This window comes from Humulus lupulus, chromosome X, assembly GCF_963169125.1.
Source record: "Humulus lupulus chromosome X, drHumLupu1.1, whole genome shotgun sequence".
Lineage (NCBI taxonomy): Eukaryota > Viridiplantae > Streptophyta > Magnoliopsida > Rosales > Cannabaceae > Humulus > Humulus lupulus.
Window position 1 is genome coordinate 6,609,186 of NC_084802.1, and position 27,841 is coordinate 6,637,026.

A 27,841-nucleotide genomic window follows, 5' to 3' on the forward strand; every position below is an offset into this window, starting at 1 on the left:
ATGCCAAGTTATGTGCTCATGAAGGGAAGGACTTGCAAGATGGAGCAATGTATCGGCAACTTGTAGGTAGTTTAATCTACCTTACGTTAACTAGACCAGATATTTCATATGCAGTTGGAGTAGCAAGTCGATATATGCAACAATCGAAGAAACCTCATTTGGAAGCAGTGTGACGAATGCTAAGGTATGTCAAAGAGACCATTAACTATGGCCTCTTATATAAGAAAGGTGACGAGATTAAGATAGTTGGATATTGCGATGCTGATTATGCTGGAGATCACGATACTCATCGCTCAACAACTGGATATGTATTCATGCTTGGATCTGGAGTCGTTTCTTGGTGTAGCAAAAGGCAACCAACGGTGTCCTTGTCAACCACTGAAGCAGAATATAGAGCAGCAACAATGACAGCTCAGGAAAGTACATGGTTGATGCAACTAATGAAGGATCTACATCAATTTACAGACTATGCAGTGCCACTTCATTGTGATAATCAGTCTGCTATTCGTCTAGCAGAAAATCCAGTATTTCATGCAAGGACAAAGCACGTGGAAGTGCATTACCATTTTCTGAGAGAAAAAGTGCTTCAAGAAGAAATAGAGATGCAACAAATCAACACAGATGATCAAGTTGCTGACATATTCACCAAAGGACTAAGCACAATCAAGTTTTCGAAATTCAGAACTCAACTAAACCTCGTCAAACGAGAAGAAGCTTAGAGATTCGCTAATGAGGGGGAGTGTTAAAAGTCATTACCGTATCTAGAATGCTCTAGAATTCTAAAATGTTCTAGAATATACTAGGAAGAACATAGAACATTCTAGAAAATTCTTGAATAGTTTAGAACTAATTAGACAATATAGAAAGTTCTAGAAACATTTAGAAAAATGAAGAAAGTAGTTAATAAATTATAAAGTTATAAAATTCTAGAAAGATGTAGATGTTTCCTTTGTAGGCTATAAATACAAATGTAATGTGTGTCCAATGTAGTAGCAAAGTGAGTGTCCCAAAAGTGAGTACACAAAGTGCATATAAAAGTGTTCCAAAGAGTGTAAGCTAGAGTGTTTAGTGTGTGTGGTCAAGAATTGTCATCAAGTCTTGGTGTAATTACTTCTGTATTAATAAAATAATTACGTTTTCACGTGTTATGACGTCCAACAATTTATATATGTTAATTATTGATTTCAAAATTAATTTATTATTGATTCATAAAAATTGTTTCCTTTTACCTGTGATTATTATGTTTTTGGCTCATAATGCCACTCTCATCATATAATTCTTAGTAATAATAATTGCTCATTTTTTAAAATAAAAAATAAAATAAAAGAAATAATAATTCTCGTTAATACAAGTTTATATAGTTTTCAACATTTTTTTTATTATGTCACCTCGTGAAGCCGTATTATTAATTTTTTTGCTTCTAGAAATATTATAAAACCATTTTGGATTACATCAACTCCACTTTTTTAAATTTGTTTTAAGCGACATTAAACCCTTCTAACAGAATGCTTGTTGAGTATGACCAATCGACATTTTATCATTATCTTAAAAAACTAAAATGTAATTTTTTTAAAACGAAAAAAAAAAAAAATCTGGGAGCAAGTTTGCAAAATTTATTTTACTATGCTGATGTAGCACAATATATAGGTAAATAAGTTGTTTTAAAGTATTTTTGGAATAAATTTTCATTTTAAAAGTATTTGGGTAAATTTACCTCTATTTTTCAACAAATACCTGAGTGTCTAGATATTGGGTTTTAACCGACAACTCATCATGTCAAAATTATAATAATGTCATTTTCTTTGTTTGTCCTTCCTAAATTATTTGAATGATTACTTTTTAACGACGCATACAATGCTTACAAGTTACAACTATTACAAGCATTACAGTTACACATAAATTAATAAATAAATAAAAATGAATTAATGACAAAAAAAAAATGACAAAAAAATGTTACACATCTTTATTTTGAATATGATCATTTGATATATGATTCTAACTTCTCTATTTTTATTTTTAGGTCAATTTAAAAAAAACAATACTAAATAATTTTAAAAACAATGAAACATAAACAACACATCCCCACATTTAGTTTTCTACAATAATTAAGAAAAGAAGAAATTTATGACGTTTGAGTCTGACCTTCAATCCTAGTTTCGGTCACCGGCACCGGTTCCTGCGGCGGAGGAAGGTCATTGACGGCGTGAACAGAGCTATACTTATCACCATCACCCCACAAAGCATAAGCCTCTTCTCCATGAATGGCATCGTCCCCAGTTTGTAACACATCATCCGCAAGCTTAAGCGGAACAACCAATCTAATAATCAAACACACAACACTGGTGGCAACGATGTTTAGAAAAACGACAAAAATTATGCCCAGAAGTTGGACGCCGAGTTGTCGGAACCCGGCCTTGTACTGGCGGGTTTGGAGGCCGTAGAAGAGTCCGATATAGCGTGGCCATTTGTCAGTGGAGTAGAAGAGTCGGCTGAGCTTGGGCTCGGCGAATAGGCCGGTGAGAATGCCGCCGAGGGAGCCGGCGACGGCGTGGGTGTGGAAGACTGCCATGGTGTCGTCGATTTGGTTGAGGAGATTTATTTCTCTGTGGAGGATCATCATGGTGTACCATGGGATGCTTCCTCCCATCATTCCGATTATGATGGCTGCCCACCCTTGTACCACTCCTGCTTTTTTTAACCACAATCATTTAAAAAAAAAAAAAAAACTAAACTTAATATGCTTTGAGAACGACTTGAGTTTGTGATACTAAATTGTAATAGATGGATAAACAAGTTTCTCTTAAGCATTTTTTTGTTCTCGTCAAATTCTTGAAATTTTGAAAACATGGAATGTTACATTCATTAATAAATTTTGAATGATGTGACAATATAGTTTTAATTTAATATATATATGAGAATTATTTTATAGGAGCTTTATTTTAAATCTTATTAGTGGAGATCTCAGTGTTCTTCATTCGTAAACAGTTTTCGACGCAATTTTTTTTATGACCGTGTATATTGTAGTAATTTAGAACATCCTGCAAATTTTCAGAAAATTCTGAATAGTTTACAGTACCGAAAACTAAGTTCAAATATGTTGTTGTACGCGTGACTAATTTTTTTTTATGAGCGTGTAAAACATGTTTGAACCCACTTTTCGGTACTGTAAACTATTTAGAATTTTCTGAAAATTTGCAGAATGCTCTAAATAGTTACAATATATACGGTCATAAAAAATATCAAGCAAAAAATTATTCACAGGTCAAAAAACACTAAAAGTCTCACCGATATGACTTAAAGTGAATTCCTTGTAAAAAAAATTGTCCCACCTATATAAATATATATACATATTTTTTCACCGGATCTTTGTGGTAATAATCGTCATTTCATTTTATAAAAAGATGCCAACTTAATTTAACATCCCTATTAGAAAGAAAAAAAGAAAAAAGTACTTTCTCCAAAAGAAGATTAGTGAAAAAATGTGAAAAACTACAACTGCTTTGACGAATTAATTTTTCTAAATTAAAGAGAAAAACTATTTAAGGAGGTTTTAAAAGAAGTTAAAAAGGTTTTCATTAACAAATCATGATTATGGAGCATTATATTGAGTAGTTTTGAGAAGATGAGTAAGTGTATAGACCTGCAGCAGGGGTGATGCAAACAAGGCCAGTGATCATTCCCTGAGTGGCTCCAATCACAGAAGGCTTCCCAAAGAAAATAATATCAAGCAGCAGCCACGTCAGCAGGCTGGTGGCTGTACACACGTGGGTGTTAAGGACGGCTAGAGATGCATCGGCACTCACGCTGTACGGATCTCCACCGTTGAATCCTGTCCACCCCATCCACAGCAGCCCTGCTCCTGCCAACATCAACAGCAGGTTGTTCGGCGGAAACCTCTGCCTGTCCTTGGTCCACCTTGGTCCCACCTGCAATGTCCAAAGTGCCCCCTTCAAACATCTCCTAAAATCTTCTAAGCAAGGGTAGTTTCGACCAAAAAAATAAAAAATGACATGAACAAACAACGGAATACGACAATGAATACCCAATAAGCTGCAGTGAAACCAGCGACACCAGAAGATAAGTGAACGACAAAGCCGCCAGAGTAATCGATAACACCCAGCCTCGAGAGCCAACCTTCGGGACACCATAAACTGTACGCACACACCGTGTACGATAGCGTAACCCAAAGAGGCACGAACATCATCCATGCCTTAAAGCTCATCCGGCCCAACAAGGCCCCACCCACCAAAATCGTTGTTAAGGCCGCAAACACAAACTGAAAATACACCATGCTCGCGTTCGGTATCTGGCCCAAAAAGGCTTGTGTGAGAAGGTAGTTATTGCCCAGAGCTGGGCTGGGCCGGCCCAAAAAAGGTAAGAGATGATCGCCGAAAGACATCTCGTGGGCCCAGCCCACCCAACATACTAAGACGGCGGCGAAGGCGTAGAAGGCCATGAAGGCCGAGTTCACGGCCCATTTCTTTTTGACAATGCTGCCGTAGAGGATGACTAGGCCCGGCATGCTCTGCAGGCCCACCAGAGTCGCCGCCGTCAGCTGCCACGCGTTGTCGCCCTTGCTCATCCATTCTGGGCTGGCGAGGTCGGGGATCAGGTTCGCCGGCAGGCTCATCCACTGAGTTTGGGATTTTGGGACTTTTGAGAATCAATTAGTTGTGTTTTGTGGGTGTTGAATCTGAGTGATCAAATTTGTAATGTAATGAAAAGATTCATGGTTGTTAGATTGGGACGACGGAGAAAACAAGAATTGATGCTCCCAAAGGAACTTCTAGCTTTCAAAATTAATTTATTATTGATTCATAAAAATTGTTTCCTTTTACCTGTGATTATTATGTTTTTGGCTCATAATGCCACTCTCATCGTATAATTCTTAGTAATAATAATTGCTCAATAAAAAATAAAATAAAAGAAATAATAATTCTCGTTGATACAAGTTTATATAGTTTTTAGTTTATTAAATATTCCAAAGAAGAAGGATGATTCTTTTTCGTTCTTTCTTATTTCCATGGAAAATATATATAGTAATTTAGCTTAATTATTCTTAATTAAAGTTAATAAAAATAACAAACACAAAATTATATGTATGTATAATCCAAAATATCATTGGGTTTATTTTTTCTACTGAAAATGCTTAACCTGGGAACTCTTCTTAATCTGAACCCAAGAAGGTGACAAAACTGGACTCGTAGTAGTATTATTCTCGTAATACTGGTGAGTCCTCGAATCGCTCCGATCCAACTCATCCATATTACTACTGAACTCGGACCCACCACCACCACAGTACACACTCCTGTTCTCCGGCTCCGGCTCCTGCTCCGGTTCCTCCTCCGGCAACACCTTAACTCTCCAAACCTTGAAAGTTCGATCCAAACTCGCACTGTAAATCAGAAACAACCCCATCACAAGATTCTCTCTTTCCAAACACGCCGCTAAGCACCTCACCGGACCACGGTGCCCATCCAACACCGCCAAACACTCATGCAAACAGCTCCCTTCCTCTCTCCGCCATATCCTAATCGTCGTGTCCTCCGACCCACTGAACACCATCTTCTCCACCGCCACCACGCACAGCACCGCGAACCGGTGACCCTGCAAGAACCCACCGTGGTTGAACCTGTACGACATTCTCTCCTTCTCCCAGAAATTTATGGTCCCGTCCCCGGACCCCGAGTACAGAAACCCGGATCCGGTTGACCCGGAGGACGAGCTCAGAGCTATGGCGTTCACCGGAGAAGGTTGGAAACGAAGAATCATGGTGAGGGTATGAGAGTTCTCTCTGTAGATTCTTCTCCATATCTTTACAGACCCATCGGACGAGCAAGTGAAGACGCAACCGTCTTCTTGGTTAACCAATATGCCATTAACGTTATCTTCGTGAGCCACGAACGAGTCAACGCACTTCCGAGTCGAGACTCGCCAGGCCTTGACCGTTCTATCGTGTGAGCCGGTGTAGAGGAGACCCTCGGCGTGGTAATACGCCAAACACGACACACAATCTTTGTGTCGTTCGGTGAATTTCGGCTTCGAAAACAGCTGAAACGAGCTTCGTCGTTTTCTGGGTATAGACGACAATTTCTTGAAGAGGAAATTGCTCGAAACGACAGCGAAATTCCACGCCCTCACTTTGAGGTCCTTATGGGAAGTGAAAAGCATGTCACCGTATGCTAAAATTGCTCTGACTTCACCCGAGTTGGACTTCAGAAGCCCACGCTCAACGCAGTCCGGTGGCCTCCACGCGCGGATCCTCGTGCTGTCTGAGCCTGTGAATACGACGCCGTTTGAGACCGCGACGGAGTAGATTGTTCCGTCGTGGCGGTGGAGGGAGGCGATGCAGTGGTAGAGGAGAGAAGGGGATGGGGTTTGGAGAGGTGAGCAGGTCCAAGGCGATTCTGGGCTCGGCGGTGGCAGAAAACTGGGCTGGGCCTGGATATGGGCTTGGGTTGGGCTTGAAGGTGCTAATGGGCTGAAGTAGTAAGGATCATTGTGGTATATTTCGTCATCGTATGTTTCATCGTGGTATTGATGTTGTCGATCATGATTGAGATTGAGATTGATACTACTTGGAGTTTCTATTGAAGTGGTGTAACTTCTCTCTTCGTATATGATGCTAAGGATATCATCTGAGTTTTGGTGATAAAATTCCATGGCAGCATGAGGAAGAAAATGATATTTACAAGTTGGGTTATATATATAAATATATATATATACATAGTAATAAGTACAGTAGTTGATCTTGAAGAGTACTTTATTTATCATAAAATTTGTTGGGTGTAGTAAATTTATGAATTTACTCAATGTAAAATTTGGTAAATACGTAAATGCATGTCTAGCTATATCGACGATGTTAGTTAGTATTTAATATTTTACTTACTTTTGTTGCTGAGTCTGAGTAACTGTGTAGGGCAACATATACATATATATATATATATATATATAAACCAATGTATAAAATACATAAAACCATGGTTTTAATGAGAATAAACTAGATAATATATATAATAAGAAGATCCACGTTAAGAAAAAAAATGCTAATGCCAATGATGATATAGGTTCAGCTACGGGCCAGCACAAAGGGCCAGTTCAGCAACACCAATGGCCAAGATCCCAGTTAGTAAACTCCCCAGACTCCATTAAATCCTCTGTTAAACGTTGATCCTATATAATTAATTAATTATTTTTTATTTTTTAAAAAATGAGAACAATTGTTTTTAAAACGACAAAATTCTTAAAAAACGACAAATTTTTATGTGAAAAGTCGACTAGTCTTGAAAAAAAACTTTAAAAAACGACGTTTATGTGAAAAACGACATTAAACTTAAAAAAACTTAAAAACGACAATATTCTTTAGAAACGACAAATATATTAAGGAACCACAAATTTCCATAAAACGACGAAGTTCTTAAAAACGGCAAATTTCATGATAAACGACATTATTCTTGTAAACGATATTGTTTTTATAAAAACGACAATATTCTTGGGAAGCTATCAAATTCTTAAAAACGACACCAATATCAATAAACGATAACGTTCGAGAGAAACGACAATTTTGTAAAAGGAAAAAACGACAGTGCACTCGGGAAACAACAAAATTCTTCAAAACGATAAATTCTTTAGAAACGGCAATTTTTTTTTTCTTTTCTTTAAGACTCAATTGTAATTGGAAAATTGTATATGCTAGGAAAGCGAAGTTGTTTCTTAAAAATTACAATATTTACTAAAAAAAACCAGAAAATAGGTTTTTTCTACACGAAAACAATATATATAATATATGAATGAAACTTTTGAGATGAACATAATTATTAGGTACGAAATAGTGGAAACAGAGTTACACTTTGAAATAATGAAAAATTAAAATTGATAACTAGCTAGGTTACAATCAGTATATCACTAGAAAAGAAAAACTACAGTAGAAACATGAATATATAGATCTTAAATAATTACCGATTTATTTGTCTATACTAAAAACATAGGTATATATATATTTGTATAGATATATATAAATGTAAATATTCTACATTGATACATAAGTTCCATGAAACCCATAGGGAACTCTGTACGGCAATGTAATTTTGGCTACTGGATCACTAGAAAAGTTCTTTGAGTCAATCACATGAACCTGAAAAATTAAGAAAATAAAAATCAATAAATATTTATGAACTTAGATTATACATAGAATTGAAATTAAACAACCTCTTAATAAATAAATAAATAAATGAAGAATTTAGTACTTGAGAAATGTTGGTATCTTCATTGTGAACAAATGTGATAATCCAACCATCATCTTCTTCAACACCTCCTTTTGCAGAAACAAAAGTAGCTCCACTACAAAATGTGTTCTTCTCAAACATATGGTATTCTATTTTTACCACCTCTTTAGATTCACCACTTGTCTAATTCAAATTAACACAAAATATAAAATTTAATAATAATAATTAGAAGTCTCTCTCTCTATATATAAATATTTAGAAAAATTCTAATGTAGGGGTGTGACTTTAGCCTAGCTGGTAGAGCCTTATTTTCTGTTTTTGACATTTGAAGAAATTATAATCAATTTTTTTATATGGTACAGTCTACGTTATAGTTATAGTAGATATTCTGCTAATTTTTAGAAAATTTTCAAATAGTTTACGGTGCCAGAAATAAGGGTTTAAACAATTTGTTGCACACGTTTTTTTTATGTGTAAAATAGACTTTTTAAATCTTGATTTCGGCAATGTAAACTATTATGAATTTTCTGAAAAGTGGTAGGATGTCTGCTATAAGTACAATGTATACTGTCATATAAAAAAATTAGGTTATAATTTATCTATGTACCAAAAACAGAAATGACTACTAATAGCTAAAGTTACACCCCTACACACTAAAACCATCCTAAATATTTATATATATATAACTACAAACAAATGAGATTAAATAAAATGTTGTACCGAACAAACTCTAGTATCTAGCTCTGCAAAATGTAGCTTTCCGAGACCACAATATTTGAGTAAGTTATCTGCAAGTAATTAACATATTTCATTTATTGATTAGATATGAACTAAGTTATCGAAATAAGGTCAAAATTAGGGTTTTATCATCAACTTACTTGAGGGAGTGGTGGAGATAGGATCGACCACTTGGATGTATCCAAATTTATTTTTAAGACCAGTGTAATCTTCATTGATGGTGGGATAATCCATAGAAAATTCAGTGTCAAGAGTGAGCTTTCTCTCCTTAATTTGTCCATTTTTCATGTTTAATCGCCACTCGTAAGGAGAATCATGGTATGAGTTATTAGGATTTGTAGTTGAGGTGTCAATTTGTTCTTGTGTGCTTGATATGATCGAGTCAAGAGCTCTACAACCCCACACTACAACCTGGCCATTAATTCTCACATTTTGTTAGTTAAAAAAAAAAAAGAATCGATCATGTCCTCACAACTCTAATTCAACATTATTTTAAGGTATTTTTGCGATTACAGAGTCCACTAGCACCAAAACTCCCAATCTTAGAAGGACGAACACTTCAGAAAAATGTAATAATATTTCAACTCACAACAGTTGGTGAAAATCGATTTCCCGATATGTGGCTAGCTAACATAAAAAAACTCCTAAAAAATTTACTTTAGAAATGTAATATTTCAACCTCATAACAGATAGTTAAAATCAATTCTCGAATGGCAAATAGAAGAAAACCCTAAAATAAACACTTTAGAAATGTAACATCAACAACTAGTAGAGAAATCGATTCTTAGATGGCTACCAAAAAAAAAAATCTAAAATGATGATGGCTTTAGAAAGTTAATATTTAAACCTCATAACAATTAGTAAAAATTGATTATTAAATGACAAATCCAAGAAATAATCATGATATAGCTATGTTAATCCCTTGTTATCGATGGTGTTGTAAATGTTATATATTGCTAGAAGTTTAAATATATATATAGGAAGTGACTATAACGTATTTTTTTTTGTAACACCGGTGAATCTTTTTTCTATTTTCGGCACATAGATAGATATAATTTTAATTTTTTTATATGACGATGTACATTATAGCTATCTACAACATCTTACAAATTTTCAAGAAATTCCAAATAAATTATGGTTCCGAAAATAGGGTCTAAACTGTCTGTTGCACGCGTGCCTGTTATTTTGTATACGTGTGTAAAATTTGACCATTTGAACCCTGTTTCCAGATTCGTAAATTATTCAGAATTTCTTGAAAATTTATAGGATAATCTAAATACCTACATTGTACACTGTCATATACACAAAATTTGGGATTATATCTATCCTGATACCGAAAATAGAAAAAAGATAAAAAAAAAGATGAGTAGTAGTCATTCCCTCTTTTATATATATATATAAACATACCTCATCATCTCCATCTTCAAAACAATTGATAATGTGGAATGTGCAATTTGGGTCCACGTCAAACCATGTGATTGAATCTGCATCACCATAGCGAGGCATCACCCCAATTCTTGCATATTCTTCTTTATTGTACTTCATTAATCTACAAAATACATCCAAAACTTCTAAATTTATACCATAAAAAAAAAAAATTTCAGATTTTCTAAAAAATAATATCTTGATAAAGAAGTAGTACTCACGGGCCTCCTTGGACTAGTCTCATTAGGTCTATAGTAAGTGGAATGTCCATAATCAAATTGTACCTGAAGCAAGTCAATATTATTATATCAAATCATATAATTAATATTGATGAAACCAATTAACTTGTATCTTATGAGATTTTCTTAAAGGTTATTTATTAGTTTATTAAACTTAATTATTAATTAAGGTTTGATTAATTACCTCTCTGTGATTCCAATGTCATGGCAAAGTGGACACCGATTGAGTTTTATATCCACCCTATGAATTAGTTTCTTTCCATCAGCTGAAAATATATACATATATATATATATATATCAGTTAAAATTTATTATTACAAATATTAAAAATATAAATCAGTAATAATTAAGATATATATATATATATATTTATAATGTGTGTGTTTTCATCTATATATACCTGAAATTACTCCTATTTCAACATAAGGCTTAGTTGGGGCCATTCCGAATGTAACCAATTCCCCAGTTCCTGGAACTCTCTGCATTATGTATAATATTTATGTATAGTCAGATCATTGATAATTTTTACAAACTCTTAAAGATAATGATGATATATTTATTAAGCATATACGAGATGAAATTAGTAAAAGGAGATTGATAATTTCGTAATTACTATAAATTAAAAAAAAATAGACTACACAAACCTTGCATTGATAAAATTCTCGCTAACAGAATAGTGATGATTTTTACACTATTAGCGACGAAAATAATAATCGGTAATAACATACTTTGTTGTTAAAGTATGTGTATTCCGTTCGCAGATTAATAGTTACATTAATCCAATGTTAATAATCATTCAAAGCTTAAATGCATCATCAAATCAAACTAAGAATATATATAGGACACTTTTTTTTAATAGGGGCTTCACTTTAAACCTTTTTAGTAGACTCTTCAATATTCTCGACTCGTGAATAGTTTTCGGCGCGACTTTTTTTTATGACCGTGTATATTGTAGTTGTTTAGAGCATTTTGCAAATTTTCAGAAAATTCTGAATAGTTTACAGTACCGAAAACTAGGTTCAAACGTGTTGATTTCCACGCGCATAAAAAAATTAATCACGCGTGCAACAACATGTTTCAACCTAGTTTTCAGTAGTGTAAACTATTTAGAATTTTCTAAAAATCGCACCGATGCTTTAAATAGCTATAATATATATAGTCATAAAAAAATCACGTCAAAAGGTCGAGAACACTGAGAGCCCCACCAGTATAGCTTAAAGTAAAGCCCCTATATATTAAATCTATATGTATATACCTTTGGATGGCTTGTAAAAGGTCTATTCCAAGCTCGAGAAAGATCCCAATTGCCTAATGTTTGTAATGTAGAAATGTCAATCTCATGAGGCATGTGATTTTCAGCGATGGAGAATATCTTCCCCGAATGTTCAAACACATTGGTGTTGCTCATGTATTTGTTTACGATCCCAAACCTAAGCTACAATAATATACAAATTAGGAAAAATCAGTTGTGTGTATATATATATATGTTGATTTTAGTTATGTTTATAGTAGTTACCCAATTGAGGATATAAGCAGATAAAACAGCCAAGGAATCGCCCCCAAGGGCTGGTAGAAAGGAGGGTTTGTTCCTTAGTTTTTCATGCGTAAAAGTTTCGGTTTGGACGTATCTATTGTTGTAGTTGACACTCCAATAATATTGGTCATTATTAGAATAATGGTCATCTAATTTTAATACTTTGCTAATATACAGAGCATGAAGCATTCCTTCTCCTTCTACCCATATGTGATATGACTTTCCAAACATTGACTTTGTTGATTTAAGTCCTCCATGAAGTGGGTTTGGTCCTGTAATATTATAATAATTAGAGAAAAATTAAAAAACTATGACTATATATGTACGACTCCATCTTATATATATATATATATAAATATATATACATGACCATTCTATATTCACTTTAAGCTAAGTTTTACTGGTGGAACTTTCAGTATTCTCAACCCGTGAATAATTTTCGGTGTGATTTTTTTAATGACCGTGTATATTGTAGCTATTTAGAGCATCTTGTAAATTTTCAGAAAATTCCGAATAGCTTCCAGTACTAAAAACTAAGTTCAAACATATTATTATATGTGTGACTAATTTTTTTTATGCGCGTGGAAAACAACATGTTTGAACCTAGTTTTCGGTACTATAAACTATTCAGAATTTTCAAAAAACTTGCAAGATGTTCTAAACAACTACAATATACACAGTTATAAAAAAAATCGCACAAAAAATTGTTCACAGGTCGAGAACACTAAAAGTACCATCGATAAGACTTAAAATACTATACGAAAATTATCATATATATATATATTATATATAGCAACATTATTTATTGGCACTTTAATAAAATGTTATGTGATGGGAGCCACAATAATGTTAGTTATTATTTCTCTATGATTATATATACGAGTCACTACATATAATTAATATTAACGAGTAGAGGTTATTAGTGGGGATCGATATGTGTTCACATCCATTATTTGTTTTATTAGTTGTGTACCCACTAAAAATTTAGTCAAATTATTTTTTAATATTTGATATTGGTTATTTGTTATGTCGAAGAAAAATAACACTTTGTCAAGTAGTCACTCTAAAATATTAGAAAAATCAATATAGTGTATAGTCAAAACAAACTAATATTCCAAACCCTAATATAAAATGTTAATGTGGTAATTTTGCACATCATCATCACGTATGAAATTAAATTTTGGCTATACAACTGTTCATATTTGATGCTGTCATTTATTATTTTATCATGTGCTTAAATACACACCAAAATTGGTATATAGCTAGCAATTTTCATGACTATTTAAATAAATTTGAACATCTTTCATAATATACATATCTATATATAAATAGACAGCCTATATGGGGTAGGGCATTGTTTTTAGGTGATTTTATCTTTGGTTTTTTATAAAAACTTATAACTCATTTTTTTTATATGATGACGTGCGTGAATGTTATAGCACGTGTCTTACCAATTTTTGAATAATTTAGGATGACAAAATCAGTATTCAAACAGTCTATTTTAGATTCACATAAATTTCAGCACTATGAATTATTTTGGATTTCTAAAAAATTAGTGGGACGTCTGCTGTAACTACAATGTACTTGGAAACAAATAAAATACATTTACTGGTAATAATTCCCCTAATAAATAATCTTTCTATATAAATTAACATGTTATTTAGAATATTAATTATACCACTATCATTATAAAGCTGGTTAAACATTAGAACATACATTAAATTTTTATAGGGCTTATCAGGTTAGAGATAATCCGGATTTTCAACCCTTCAAATTATATATTATCATCTATATATATCTATCGATATAATACATGTGTAGATAACAGAATTTCTAGGTTTTTTATTTTTTTAATATTTTACAATGATAATTATTTTAAATAATAAATAATTAAACAAATTAAAATATAATATTTTTGAGATGTTTTACAATGATAATTATTTAAAAATAATATAATTATATGTTTTATAACTTAAATAAACATTTAATTCAACTTAAACCCACTCATTAGAATAATATCATATTAAACATATAATATAATCTACTGTAAATTAGCACCAAATTATTATTTTTTTAAAAAAAAAACTTGAAAGAAACTTAAATTTATAATCTGCTTATAATATTTAATATTACATTAAACATATAATATATAATCTCTTATTATCACTCCCAAATTCATAAACTAGAACAAACATAAACTTAAACAAAATAAATAAATTATTTAATTAAAATACGATATTTATTTAAAAATTTATATAATATTAATATAAATTTAATAAAAATAATTCATAAATTCTATAAATAAAACTAAGCAAATGTGCAAATATGCACTTGTATCTAGTATATATATATATATATTCTTCAATTTTTGTCCTATAAATGTAGCTAGGGTTTTATAATCAACGACAAATATATACATATATAACAAACGACGAACAAGAGGGCTCAGTTAGAGCATTGATATTGGGTGCTATATTCCATCTTTTAAAATACCTCATCAAAACACACATTTTTCTATTTTACCTCTAAGTTTTACATTATACCATATATCAGCTTCTCTATATATTTCTTTACATCATTTAAATATTATATCTTTAAACATATTTTATTACTTAAAGTAAAATAAAATAATTGAAAAAGAAAAAATAAATAAATATATACTAAATAGAGAGAGAAAAGTTATAAAAAAAATATTAAAATATTATATAAAGGATATGTAAATGTAGATATGGATTAATTGGAGTTTGTGCATAACTATTATAAATATATATATAAAGGAGCTGATGGAAGATGTTTTTATGAGTTTTAGCTAAATATTATAAAGAAAGTGTAGTATAAAATATATCACAAAAACATACATTTTTATAATTTACCTCAAAACTTTTACATTATACCATACATCTGCTTCTTTACATTATTTATATATAATATTTTTAAAAATATTTTATTTATTTTAAGAAATAAAATAATTAAAATAATAGTATCACACTCATATATACAAAAGTTTATAAAAAAATAATAAAATATTTATAGCTTGATGAATAGTATTTCACTACATATAAAGAAATACTATTCATTTAGGTAAAAAAATATAACTTTACATCATCCAATGGAAGACTACTTAACTATTTTTTCTCTATATTATAAAGAATAACACATTTTAGCTCATCCAATGTAAGTGCTCTTACACAAATGATTTACCTACGTCCAAATTTCATACAAAGCTTTTACTAATTTTGTCTTAATCATCAGCGTTTTCTTCGTTTTGTTTGTTCTTAATAATTCGAAATATAAAGTATTAATAGAGAGTAAAAAAAATCGTCTTTATCAAGACATATCTATTCTATATAAAAAGTGTGTAGATAACGGAAATTCTTGGTTTTAACGGTTTTTAAATTTTTTTCAGTTAACTTTAGCAGAATATTCTTATATTTAACAGAATATTCTTATATTTAACAGTAGATTGTAAATATGAATTAAACTTAAATAAATAAATAATTAAACAAATTAAAATAAGATATTTTTGAGATATTTTACAATGATAATTATTTAAAAATAATAAAACTATATATTTTATAACTTAAATAAAATTTAATCAAACTTGATATTATATTAAACATATAATATATACTAGAACAAATATAAACTTAGACAAAAAAAAAAAAATTAAAATAAAATATTTTTAAGATATTTTATGATAATTTAAATAATTAAATCATATTTATTTAAAAATAATAAAGACATGTACATTATTTTTTTATCTTATAAATTTGTGTGATAGTTTGTTTTTATCAAGTTATTGGAGCTTTTTTTCTTCATCAAATTCACCAAAGGATATTGTGAGATATATTAAAATCTAAAAATAGTTGATGCATATATACTACTGTCTACACTATAATTTTTTCTATTCTTATTTTATTTCTATTATCAATTTCTTTTTAAATATTATATTCTATTTTATATATATTATGTAATCATGTAAATATATATCTATGTCAATGTTATGCTTAGATATCATATATGTAAAGATTATTAATATAAATATTTATATATAATGTAGAAATATAATTCATTTATTATAAAAATATATATTTTCTAAAAGATAGTGAACCAGTTTTTATTAAAATTCTATACAATGTTTACAACTTTAAAACTAAGTAAATGTGCATTGCACGCTTGCTTTTACCTAGTAATATATATATATATGTATATATATATATTAACATATACAGTACTAACCATTTCTTACGTACACGCCGTCGGGAAAATTATTGGGAATGTTCCCTTCGATGCTACTGATAACAACAGCCTCTCCCAACTCATCAACCGGCTCAAAGTTTTTCTATATAAATATATATATATGTCGAAAAAATCTATGATAATGATAATTACAAAACATTTATATATATATATATATATATATATAAAAACAAATGTGTATGTATGTACCTGTGATGGGAGTAATGGTTGATCAGTAATCTCAAACATGGAATCAACCAAGGCATCCAATATTTTGATGGAAGTGTTCTTCATGTTTTTTGACACGTGTTCTATTCGGATATTTGGAGTTTTTTGCAGTAATGCTCCAAACAATGGCTGCTTATTCATTATATACAATATTATACCATATATATATATATATATTGAAAGCATTGATGATCAAAACTAACCTTGATAACAGAACACAATGCGGTCTTCAAGTTCAAGTAGGCGTTGTTAACTGGAATAGATGGCCTCTCATGAATAGAGCAACTCACTTGAAACCCCACATATGATAATGATGCCATCTCTCTCTCTCTGATCTCTCAAAAGTTTTCCTTCTATATATATATATATACACTGTATGTATACAAGAGTACAATGGTATATACTTGAACAGGTATATTATGGTGATATAGTACACAACAATGACTAATGAACAACTAATAGTACAATACAGTATATAAATACAAATATAAGGGAAAAGTTTCAGGTAGTGATATCACTAATAATAACAAGTTACAGAAAATACTTAATGAAGTAATTAATTTAAATTATGTTTATAAGGGGAGATAATTATTATTCAAAACACCTTCATATATTCAAAGATCAATGGGGACTATTTTTTAATTACATTTGTACATTGACTTAGAGGAGAAAATTATTGAAGAAAATATATGTGCATGGTTTAGAGAGAATGTAATAATAATAATATTAAGAATTAATTATTGGAATTGATTTTTGAATCCAAATTATTAATTTTTTTAACATCCAACCAAATAATACAACTGCATATTAAACAAAGAACTACAACTAATTATTATAAAAATAATATATTTTTTTTCAATCATTACTTATATATATATCTTCAAGTAGCACTAATTTAGATATATATAACTAACAACAAATAATTAAGTAAAACAGGTGGGTATACACTTCCCCAAGCTCCTAACCCAATTAAATACAAAAGAAACAACATAAGTGGTAGCTAATATATATATATGCATTGTGATTATACATGATTATTTTTAATTAATAATATAATTGAATAATGAGTATGGAGAAAACTCTAAAGAGTGACAAATTACCTCACACTTCACTTATTGGGTTCAATTTTGATATGAGTAAAAATTATTAATAAAGCAAAAGCTTTAATATTCTTTTAAAAAAGTAAATTAAATGTGAGAAATGTTATTTATTGACTAATTATATATATATATATATAAATATTTATATATATAAGTTTGAAGAGATTCTAAATTTAAAACAGGCATCTTTCTCCACAGATGCCTCCAAAACGGTGGAATTAAGATATATATATATATATATATATATATGTATTGACAAGTAGCAGTACTAGTATAAATTGTAAGTATTATTATATTTGAGAGAACATTTTTGAAATGGTCATACACATCATGCCAATATATATATAGGACGATAACTAAAATTTATATATATTATTTATTTAAGGAAACTGGGTTTAAAAACTGTCCAGGTTCAATAAATCTGTTTGAACGGATTGCCAGTTTGAACAGATTCTGACTTTCCTTTTTGGGAAGTTTTTCCATTTATTGGCTGATTAGTTTCTGATTTGTTTTCCATGACCTAAGGTCGTTGATTTATCTCATCTCTCTTGGTGTATTATTTTCCAAATATTTTTTTTCAAGTTTTAGAAAGAGTTTTTATTGTGTGAAGAACTTGAGTCCAGCAAGTTCTTAGTGGTTTATTACAGTGTACTTCTGTATTGTTTTCTTTGTGCTAATTGTGCAGGTTGAACACACTTGGACATCGTTCATCAAGCTTCGGGAGAAGTCTTGCTCGTGAGTCACTTTTCGGGAGGAAAAGTGCAAGTGTTATGATTTGAAGGGAGTTCAAGTTCTTAGCACTTCAGAAATTTGATTAGAAGTTTAGATTACAACAGTTGCGACAAATTTAAGAGGAAGTCTTTATTTGTATAAGTCAATTTGATTTTGTAATCGTTTAGATATTCTTCTAATAAATTTTATTCTCTGGGCGTGGTCCCGTGGACTAGTAGCAATCTGCAAATGTTGCTGATACCACGTATAATTTTGTGTGTTCTTTACTTTATGTTCATTTTTATCTTATGTTGATAACTGTTTAAACATATTTGGTTTTTGTTCAAACAATTTTTGTGTTTGTTTAAATATTTCTGTATAAGTACATCAATTAATTATTTAATTTGAATAATTAAGTTTGTAATCATAAAAACGGAATTTCAGATTGAATAAGATTATTGGATGATTTTTATCTTTAATTTTGGTATGAAAATTGAGAAAAATTTGAAAAAACTAATCCACTACAAGAAAAATACATTTTAGTCACATCAGATATATTTTTTAATTTACAATATTATTAGCGGCAACACTTTTGATATTAGGGGTGACAAATTCAACTCACAAAAAGAGGTGCATCAGTGCATCTCTTTTTGTTTGCACCCCGTGAGTAGTTTTCAACGCGAATTTTTTTTATGACCGTGTATACTATAGTTATTTAGAGCATCCTGCAAATTTTCAGAAAATTCCGAATAATTTACAGTACTGAAAACAAGGTTCAAACATGTTGTTGCACTCGTGACTAAATTTTTTATGTGCGTGGAAATTAATATGTTTTAAGATTATTTTTTGTACTCTAAATTATTCAGAATTTTCTGAAAATGTGTAGGATGCTTTAAATAACTATAATATACACGATCATAAAAAAACTCGTGCCAAAAATTGTTCATGGGCACATTTTTGTGAGTTGCACCAGAGAAATTCCCTATAAATATATATGTGTGTATGGTGTATATGTATATGTGTGTGAGGTGTATATATGTATATGTTATATGTGTTATATATATTTTTTTGTTTTACTAACTTTGTTTTCTTTTTTGGAGAAAATAAATAGGAGTAAATTTTGGAGCTTTTTCATTTGGAATGTTTTCTTGTGGTTCATTTTATTAATTGGTATGTGTCTCTTATTTCTTGTTTTATTATTATTATTTACTATTGTTAGAGGAGTTTGGATATCCTAAATATTCATCCACAGTGAAGTAAGTTCTAAGATACATATTGTGTGCTGCGGCGATATCAGAAGGTTATGAATTTGTATGTATTAGTGAAGTAGGTTCTGTGAAATTTTTGTGTGATGTTGGGATATATGGAAGAAACTTATTGCGTGTTGTTTGAATTTTTTTTTAACTGTTTACAGATTGCTAGGTCATTAGTATAGGGAGATGCTACCCATTTTTTTTTATAGATTTATAGGGTCAGGATAGGGTCGGGGGTCGGGATAAGATATTTTATAGGTTCGAGATAGGGTCAGAGGTCGTGATAGGGTCTTTATAGGGTTGGGGGTCGGGATAGGGTATTTATAGGGTAGTGGGTCGAGATAGGGTCTTTATAGTGTCAAGATACAGTAGGGGTTGGGACAGGGTCTTTGTAGGGCCAGGATAGGGTTGGGGGTTGATAACTCTATGATTTAGAGTTATTTTTATGATCTTTGAACTTGTTTTTTAGGTTGAAAAGAGTAATGAAAGTGTGTTAATTGTAAATTTGTTCAACTTTTACCTTTATGTTTTAAGTAGTGAGCCCATTTAAGAGTTTGTGAGTTGTTGTTAGTAATTATAAATATTTATGTAAATTTGTGTGTTTTTGTCATTCAGGAAAGGAGCCTTCAAAGCGCCAAGGGAAATTAAAGGAATCAAGAGACAAAGGGGACAGAAAGGGAGCATTGCTGCTCGGATGCTGTAGGCCAGACTCGTAGCAATTCTGGGAAAATGAAGACTGACGTGGACAAAAGCCAGCTGCATTTATTTACTGACCTCAGCGCCTTTGTGGCACCCATTTTAGTGAATGAAGTTAGCTGGCTGAGGTGGCAAGAAGAAATGGACCAAAGATGGAGTTGGGTTTTCTAATTAGGGTAAGGGATAGTACCCTAAAGGGAGACAGCCGTAATACACCAGAAAAGGAGAGAGGACACAGTACAGAAATCTAGAGAGCAAGAAGAGTACAGTGAAAAACCAGAGAGATATACACAGAAAAAGGCATTACGTACAAGAGGAGAATCACGACCAAGGAAGGAGGAGGACTCTAGAACCCGATTCTACTCTTCTCTTTCTTCTATATTTCCTTTTCTGTAGTGTATACTCTTGATTCTATAATTTGTGAACTGAATATTTGCTATGGATGAACAATTTCTGTTTTGGATTGTAATTTTTAGTTTAGACATGAACTAATCACCTTGAGATTTGGGTGGCTATGAACCTTATGTGATGAAGTATTAATGCAATGCATGAGTTTAGTAATTTGCCTTTGTTCATTCAAGTGAAATTAATGTTTAATGATTGTTGATTACTGGCCATAACTAACAATTAAACTAACTAGATCTGATTTTGGAAAGAATCTATCTAGTGGAATCAACTTGAATGATGCAAGATAAATGCCATGTTTAGGTAGTTCTTAGTAGTGAAATAGGAATATTTTGCTACCTTGTATAACCTGAGATTTGGTGAATAAATGCATGTTTTACAACCTGATTTAATATAGGAATGTATTGAATTAAGTGGTGGAAATATATCACTGGGTTTTGGAAAAAGCCTACTGGCTTATTGTGAAATCTGTTAGCTCTGTGCATAATTGCTGAACGATTGCTATAACAACTGGGCAGATTAACATAGGGGGAAATAGCCATCCAAATCTAATTGTTCACATAGATCTTCTCTGAATTAATTTTTTCTGATTTCTTCATTTTATTTTAGATTAAATTACGTATACCCATTTAATTTCAGATTCATACTCCAATCATGTTCTTAATTTTGTTATCTTATTTTTAGATTGTTCTTTAGTTGATTTTGCATTTATTTAGTTTAAAATCCCTGTGGAGACGACACTCATTTACTACTATATTACTCGTTGCCGACTGTGTATACTTGCACATTTTAATTGCTTAAATTTACGCAACAAGTTTTTGGCGCCGTTGCCGGGGATTTAAAATTAAATTCTGTTCTATCAACTATTTTGCAATTTATTTCTGTTTGTTTGGTTCTAATTTTGCTTGTTTGGGGCTGTGTGTTTTCAGGTTTAATCTAGTGCATGAACAAACAAGAAGATTTTGAACTTGCTCCTATTGACCCCGAAATTGAACGTACTTTCAGAAAAAGGAGAAAGGCACAAAAGGCTAACAGCCGCTGCAACATGGCTGAAAATGTTGGAGAAGAAGAAGAGGGTGCGCAAAACATGACTAATCCTATTGTCTTGGCGGATGATAGAGCCAGGGCAATAAGAGAATATGCTGCCCCTATGTTCAACGAGCTCAATCCGGGCATTGTGAGGCCCGAAATTCAAGCACCTCAGTTTGAGCTCAAACCTGTCATGTTCCAAATGCTCCAAACAGTTGGTCAATTTAGTGGGTTGCCAACGAAAGATCCTCATCTCCATCTTCGCTCATTTTTGGAGGTGAGTGACTCTTTCAAGCTACAAGGAGTAAGTGAAGAGGCGCTAAGATTGAAGTTGTTCCCGTTCTCTTTAAGGGTTCGAGCTAGATCATGGCTCAACACCCTTCCTCCCGATTCGGTGACAAATTGGAACGACTTGGCTGAAAAATTCTTAAGAAAGTACTTCCCTCCCACTAGAAATGAAAGGTTTCGAAGTGAGATTATGTCTTTTCAACAAATGGAAGATGAGTCTACTAGTGATGCTTGGGAAAGATTCAAGGAGCTATTGAGGAAGTGTCCTCACCATGGTATACCACATTGCATACAAATGGAGACATTTTACAATGGTCTCAGTGCAGCCTCTCGAATGGTATTGGATGCTTCAGCCAATGGAGCCATTCTTTCCAAGACTTATAACGAAGCATTTGAGATTTTGGAAAGAATAGCAAGCAACAACTACCAATGGTCAAATACTAGAGCTCCTACAAGCCGGAAAGTAGCGGGTGTTCTTGAAGTAGATGCTCTAACCACTCAAATGGCCTCAATGACCAACATCTTAAAGAATATGAGTTTGGGAGGGAATATACAGCCAGCTGCTGCCATTCAAAGTGCAGAAGTCTCATGTGTTTATTGTGGGGACGGACATACTTTTGAGAATTGCCCATCAAATCCAGCCTCGGTTTGCTATGTGGGTAATCAAAATTTCAACCGCAACAACAATCCGTATTCAAACTCTTACAATCCAGCGTGGAGGCAACATCCAAATCTGTCATGGGGGGGTCAAGGAGCAAGTTCAAGTGGAGCACCAGCACAAGGAAAACAGTCAATTCCACCGGGGTTTTCTCAACAACCAAGAGCTCAACAACCTCACCAATCTCAAGGCTCTCAATCTAGTTCCTTGGAGAGTTTAAAGAGAGATTATATGGCCAAAAATGACGCTGTAATTCAAAGCCAGGCAGCTTCTCTTCGCAATCTGGAAATTCAGTTGGGGCAATTGGCGAATGATCTGAAAAATAGGCCCCAAGGTTCCTTGCCTAGTGATACCGAGAATCCAAGAAGGGATGGTAAAGAACATTGCAAGGCCATTAATTTACGGAGTGGAAAAAGTCTGGAAAATTCTGAGGAGAAAACAAAGGGCAGTAGGGAGCCCACTTCAATCCAAACAGAAGGAGAATCTAGTAAAAAACCAGCAAGTGAAGCTACTGAAACTGGCCCAGTTGATACATCATCGGGTCAGCAATCTGTTCCAGTAAAGTCTGTACCAAAGCTGCCCCCACCATTTCCTCAGCGTTTTAGAAAACAACAGCAAGATGGGCAGTTCAGGAAGTTTCTGGATGTACTGAAACAGCTCCATATCAATATTCCCTTGGTGGAAGCCTTGGAGCAAATGCCCAACTACGTTAAGTTCTTGAAAGATATTTTGACGAAGAAAAGGAGGCTGGGTGAGTTCGAAACCGTTGCTCTCACAGAAGGTTGTAGTGCTATGTTGAAAAGTAAAATCCCTCCTAAATTAAAAGATCCAGGCATCTTTACGATTCTATGTTCTATTGGTGGAAGAGAGTGGGAAGAGATGTGGGAAGAACTTTATGCGATTTGGGCGCGAGTATTAATCTAATGCCTATGTCTATTTTCAAGAAGCTGGGCATTGGTGAAGCTCGGCCAACCACAGTTACATTGCAGTTAGCGGACAGATCAATGGCTCATCCGAAAGGGAAGGTTAAGGATGTACTAGTGCAGGTTGACAAATTTATATTCCCGGCCGATTTCATCATTCTTGATTATGAAGCGGATAGAGATGTACTAATCATTTTGGGGAGGCCGTTTCTTGCTACCGGGAGGACTTTGATTGATGTGCAAAATGGAGAACTCACCATGAGGGTGTTTAGTGTTTTCAAAGCCATGAAGTTTCCGGATGACATCGAAGAATGCTCTAGATTGAGTGTAATTGAGACACTTGTGGCTGAAACTTTTAATAAAGAAATTTGCAAGGCTGATTTGGGGGTGAATATTTTTGAAGATGATGAAGAATTTACCAAAGAGGAGGAGTCCCAAGTCACTTGGGTAGAGTCCAGAAAACCAGCCATGAAATTCAGCAAGCATTTTGAGTCTCTAAATCAGTCGGAAGGGAATTTTAAGCCTCCAAAGCCCTCCATTCAAGAACCACCAAAGCTAGAGTTGAAACCCTTGCCAAGTCACTTGAAATATGCCTATTTGGGGGAAAATGAAACGCTGCCAGTCATTATTTCAGCATTGTTGGGAGCTGAAGCTGAAAGTTCGCTGCTAGAAGTGTTGAAGAAGCATAAGAGAGCAATCGGCTGGACTATGGCAGACATAAAAGGCATTAGCCCGACGTTTTGTATACATAAAATACTGCTGGAAACTGGCTGTAATAACTCTATCGAGCAGCAACGAAGGTTGAATCCCATCATGAAGGAGGTAGTTTGGAAAGAAGTGATTAAGTGGCTGGATTATGGCATTGTGTACCCGATTTCAGACAGCTCTTGGGTCAGCCCAGTTCAGTGTGTGCCTAAAAAGGGAGGAGTTACAGTTGTGACTAATGATAACAATGAGTTGATTCCCACAAGAACGGTGACTGGTTGGCGAGTTTGCATGGATTATAGGAAGCTTAATAAAGCCACTCGGAAGGACCATTTCCCGCTGTCTTTTATTGACCAAATGTTGGATCGGTTGGTTGGAAAGGAATTTTACTGTTTTCTCGACGGATATTCAGGTTATAACCAGATTTCTATAGCGCCGGAAGACCAGGAAAAAACAACATTCACTTGTCCCTACGGCACCTTTGCTTTTAGGAGGATGCCGTTTGGCTTATGCAATGCCCCAGCCACCTTTCAGAGATGTATGATGGCGATTTTCTCAGACATGGCCGAAAATATTCTTGAAATTTTTATGGATGACTTCTCAGTATTTGGGGAGTCTTTTGACAGTTGCTTGGCCAATTTGGAGCGAGTTTTAGCGAGATGTGAGGAGACAAACTTGGTTCTCAACTGGGAGAAATGCCATTTTATGGTGAAGGAAGGCATAGTTTTGGGCCATAAAGTCTCTCATAAGGGCATTGAAGTAGACAAGGCAAAGCTGGAAGTAATTGAGAAATTGCCACCACCGACAAATGTTAAAGGCATTAGAAGTTTTTTGGGACATGCGGGGTTCTATAGGCGGTTCATTAAAGATTTTTCGAAGATCTCAAAACCCCTTTGTTCATTGCTGGAACAAAACCGCCAGTTTGAGTTTACTAAAGACTGTCATGAAGCATTTTTGACTTTGAAGAAGGCATTAGTTACTGCTCCAGTCATTGTTGCTCCCGATTGGTCTTTGCCCTTTGAACTAATGTGCGACGCTAGTGATTTTGCTATTGGGGCGGTACTTGGGCAGCGAAGAGAGAAGATTTTTCACTCTATTTATTATGCAAGCAAGACATTAATTGATGCTCAAATACATTACTCAACCACCGAGAAGGAGTTGCTGGCTGTGGTATTTGCTTTTGACAAATTCAGGTCTTATCTTGTGGGAACGAAGGTGATTGTTTACACCGACCATTCAGCAATCAAGTACCTCATTGCCAAGAAAGATGCCAAGCCAAGACTTATCCGTTGGGTTCTTTTGCTGCAAGAATTTGACTTAGAAATTCGAGATCGAAAAGGTACTGAAAACCAAGTGGCTGATCATTTATCTCGGTTGGAAGCAAGTGGTGACAGTAAAGATGAGATGCAAATTCAAGAAACATTTCCTGATGAACAGCTGCTGGTTTTAACTCAAGAGATTGCTCCATGGTATGCCGATGTTGTTAATTATTTAGTGAGTGGATTACAGCCCCCAGATTTTACTAAACAGCAGCTTAAAAAATTCTTCCATGAGGTGAGATTCTACTATTGGGATGAGCCTTACTTGTACAGGCAGTGTGCGGATCGAATGATGCGGCGTTGTGTGCCCGAAGAGGAAGTTGCAAGCATCCTAGAACACTGTCATTCTTCTCCCTATGGTGGACATTTTGGGGGACAAAGAACAGCTGCCAAAGTGTTTCAATCGGGCTACTATTGGCCTACCATTTTCAAGGATGCTCATGATTTTGCGAGAAGATGTGACCGCTGCCAAAGAGTTGGCAATATTTCAGCGAGGAATGAGATGCCGCTGAATTGCATTCTTGAGGTGGAACTCTTTGACGTTTGGGGAATCGATTTCATGGGGCCTTTTCCACCATCTTATGGCAATCTCTACATTTTGTTGGCGGTGGATTACGTTTCGAAATGGGTTGAAGCAGTAGCAAGTCCCACAAATGACTCCAAGGTGGTTATGAAGTTTCTCCATAAGCAAGTGTTTACTCGGTTTGGAACCCCACGGGCTTTGATAAGCGATGAAGGTACCCACTTTGTGAACAAGATCCTAGCAGCCTTGTTGGCCAAATACAGTGTGAAACACAAGGTTGCTACTGCCTACCATCCTCAAACTAACGGGCAAGCCGAGTTGTCAAACCGAGAGATAAAAGGGGTTCTTGAAAAAGTTGTAAATCCTAACCGTAAGGATTGGTCGCAGAGATTAGATGATTCGCTGTGGGCGTACCGTACAGCTTACAAAACACCTCTCGGAATGTCCCCCTACAGGCTGGTTTATGGGAAGGCCTGTCACTTGCCTGTCGAGCTGGAACATCGGGCATTTTGGGCCCTCAAGAAGCTGAACCTTAATCTTGACGCTGCTGGAGAAGCCCGCATGCTGCAGTTGAATGAGCTTGAGGAGATGAGACTGTTTTCGTATGAAAATGCCAAGCTGTATAAAGAGAAGACTAAAAGATGGCATGACAAGCGAATTCAGCATAGAGTGTTTGAAGAAGGCCAGCGAGTATTACTTTTCAACTCGCGGCTGAAGCTGTTCCAGGCAAGCTCAAGTCCCGTTGGTCGGGACCATTCACCATAGTTAAGGTGTACCCATACGGAGCTGTAGATGTCAAAGAAGATCAGTCCGGGAGAGTATTCAAAGTGAATGGGCAGCGGCTTAAACATTACCTTGGAGGGGAGGTTGATAGAGCAAAGACCTCCATCATTTTGAAGGATTCTTGAAGGAGAAGGACTATGGGCTGCCATGGATTTAATGAATCATACTTGGGCAACCCATGAGTGAAAGAGAAAGATTGTAAATAAATAAATAATATATGTAATTAAGTTTGGGGTGTAGCACTTTTTTTTAAAAGAAATATATATATATAATTAATTAAAAAAAAAAAAGAGAGAAAAATATATACTATATAGATTGACTTGTGTTTTCTTGAGGTTACTAAGTGTGTTTGCTGGTGTTTGTAATGATTTATTGCAGGTGGAAGAAAGGAAGCTGTAATATGGGAAGCTGGGCAAGTTTGGTGAAAGGCAGAAAATTTTCAAAAAAAAAAAAAAAAAAACAAACTGGAAGTCCCAGTTGTTATAGCATTGCTTTAGCATTTACCAAGGTCGCAAGAGGAAAAATGCTATGCTATGAGCTTTGCTATATCAACTGGGAGCATTTTATTCTGAGAAAATTATATACATCAGTTTAATATATATATTATATATTTACCGTATATATATATTTTACTTTTGCGTTTATTATATATATATAAGTATATTGCTTATATATATATATAAGTTAGTATAACCTCACCACAATACCCAGAAATCCCTCAGCCGCCGTCAAGGCCAACCAGCCACCACGCACCGCCTCCACCTTCATTCTCCGTCCCACGACCCAGAAATCCATTCGACCCCACCACGAACTCACGGCC

The 27,841-nt window shown here is 33.7% G+C and overlaps 4 protein-coding genes and 1 non-coding gene across 5 annotated transcripts; 1 reads left to right on the plus strand and 4 right to left on the minus strand.

Annotated features, from left to right (window-relative positions):
• Positions 1-1,942: 1,942 nt before the first annotated feature.
• On the minus strand, positions 1,943-4,819 carry LOC133803587 (ammonium transporter 2 member 5-like). Its single transcript, XM_062241683.1, has 3 exons — positions 4,043-4,819; positions 3,641-3,926; positions 1,943-2,685 (listed from the first exon to the last, which is right to left on the minus strand). The coding sequence occupies exons 1-3, from the start codon at positions 4,628-4,630 to the stop codon at positions 2,123-2,125; spliced, it is 1,437 nt and encodes a 478-aa protein (XP_062097667.1). The 5' UTR covers positions 4,631-4,819; the 3' UTR covers positions 1,943-2,122.
• Positions 4,820-5,013: 194 nt separating this feature from the next.
• On the minus strand, positions 5,014-6,750 carry LOC133804315 (protein JINGUBANG-like). Its single transcript, XM_062242479.1, has one exon. The coding sequence runs from the start codon at positions 6,661-6,663 to the stop codon at positions 5,137-5,139; it is 1,527 nt and encodes a 508-aa protein (XP_062098463.1). The 5' UTR covers positions 6,664-6,750; the 3' UTR covers positions 5,014-5,136.
• Positions 6,751-8,029: 1,279 nt separating this feature from the next.
• On the minus strand, positions 8,030-16,948 carry LOC133805445 (carotenoid 9,10(9',10')-cleavage dioxygenase-like). Its single transcript, XM_062243629.1, has 13 exons — positions 16,832-16,948; positions 16,611-16,757; positions 16,401-16,503; positions 12,144-12,433; positions 11,883-12,062; positions 11,028-11,106; positions 10,812-10,893; positions 10,610-10,672; positions 10,371-10,512; positions 9,104-9,374; positions 8,946-9,013; positions 8,247-8,408; positions 8,030-8,134 (listed from the first exon to the last, which is right to left on the minus strand). Exons 1-13 carry the CDS (start codon positions 16,946-16,948, stop codon positions 8,030-8,032), a joined length of 1,809 nt encoding a protein of 602 aa, XP_062099613.1.
• A 4,788-nt stretch (positions 16,949-21,736) lies between these two features.
• On the plus strand, positions 21,737-23,692 carry LOC133805446 (uncharacterized). Its single transcript, XM_062243630.1, has one exon. The coding sequence runs from the start codon at positions 21,737-21,739 to the stop codon at positions 23,690-23,692; it is 1,956 nt and encodes a 651-aa protein (XP_062099614.1).
• On the minus strand, positions 22,283-22,389 carry LOC133807781 (small nucleolar RNA R71). The gene has a single exon (XR_009879675.1). It is a non-coding gene; the product is annotated as a small nucleolar RNA R71 (small nucleolar RNA).
• Positions 23,693-27,841: the final 4,149 nt, after the last annotated feature.

Bases quoted from the DNA above. Each gene is read 5' to 3' on its own strand.
- LOC133803587 (XM_062241683.1), bottom strand. From the start codon at position 4,630: ATGAGCCTGCCGGCGAACCTGATCCCCGACCTCGCCAGCCCAGAATGG. The intron at 3,927-4,042 runs GTATTCATTGTC...TGGACATTGCAG, and splicing joins GTTTCACTGCAGCTTATTGG to GTGGGACCAAGGTGGACCAA. The intron at 2,686-3,640 runs GTCTATACACTT...TAAAAAAAGCAG, and splicing joins TTGCATCACCCCTGCTGCAG to GAGTGGTACAAGGGTGGGCA.
- LOC133805445 (XM_062243629.1), bottom strand. From the start codon at position 16,948: ATGGCATCATTATCATATGTGGGGTTTCAAGTGAGTTGCTCTATTCAT. The intron at 16,758-16,831 runs GTTAGTTTTGAT...ATGAATAAGCAG, and splicing joins CATTGTGTTCTGTTATCAAG to CCATTGTTTGGAGCATTACT. The intron at 10,513-10,609 runs GTGAGTACTACT...TGTATTTTGTAG, and splicing joins AGACTAGTCCAAGGAGGCCC to ATTAATGAAGTACAATAAAG.
- LOC133805446 (XM_062243630.1), top strand. From the start codon at position 21,737: ATGAACAAACAAGAAGATTTTGAACTTGCTCCTATTGACCCCGAAATT.
- LOC133804315 (XM_062242479.1), bottom strand. From the start codon at position 6,663: ATGGAATTTTATCACCAAAACTCAGATGATATCCTTAGCATCATATAC.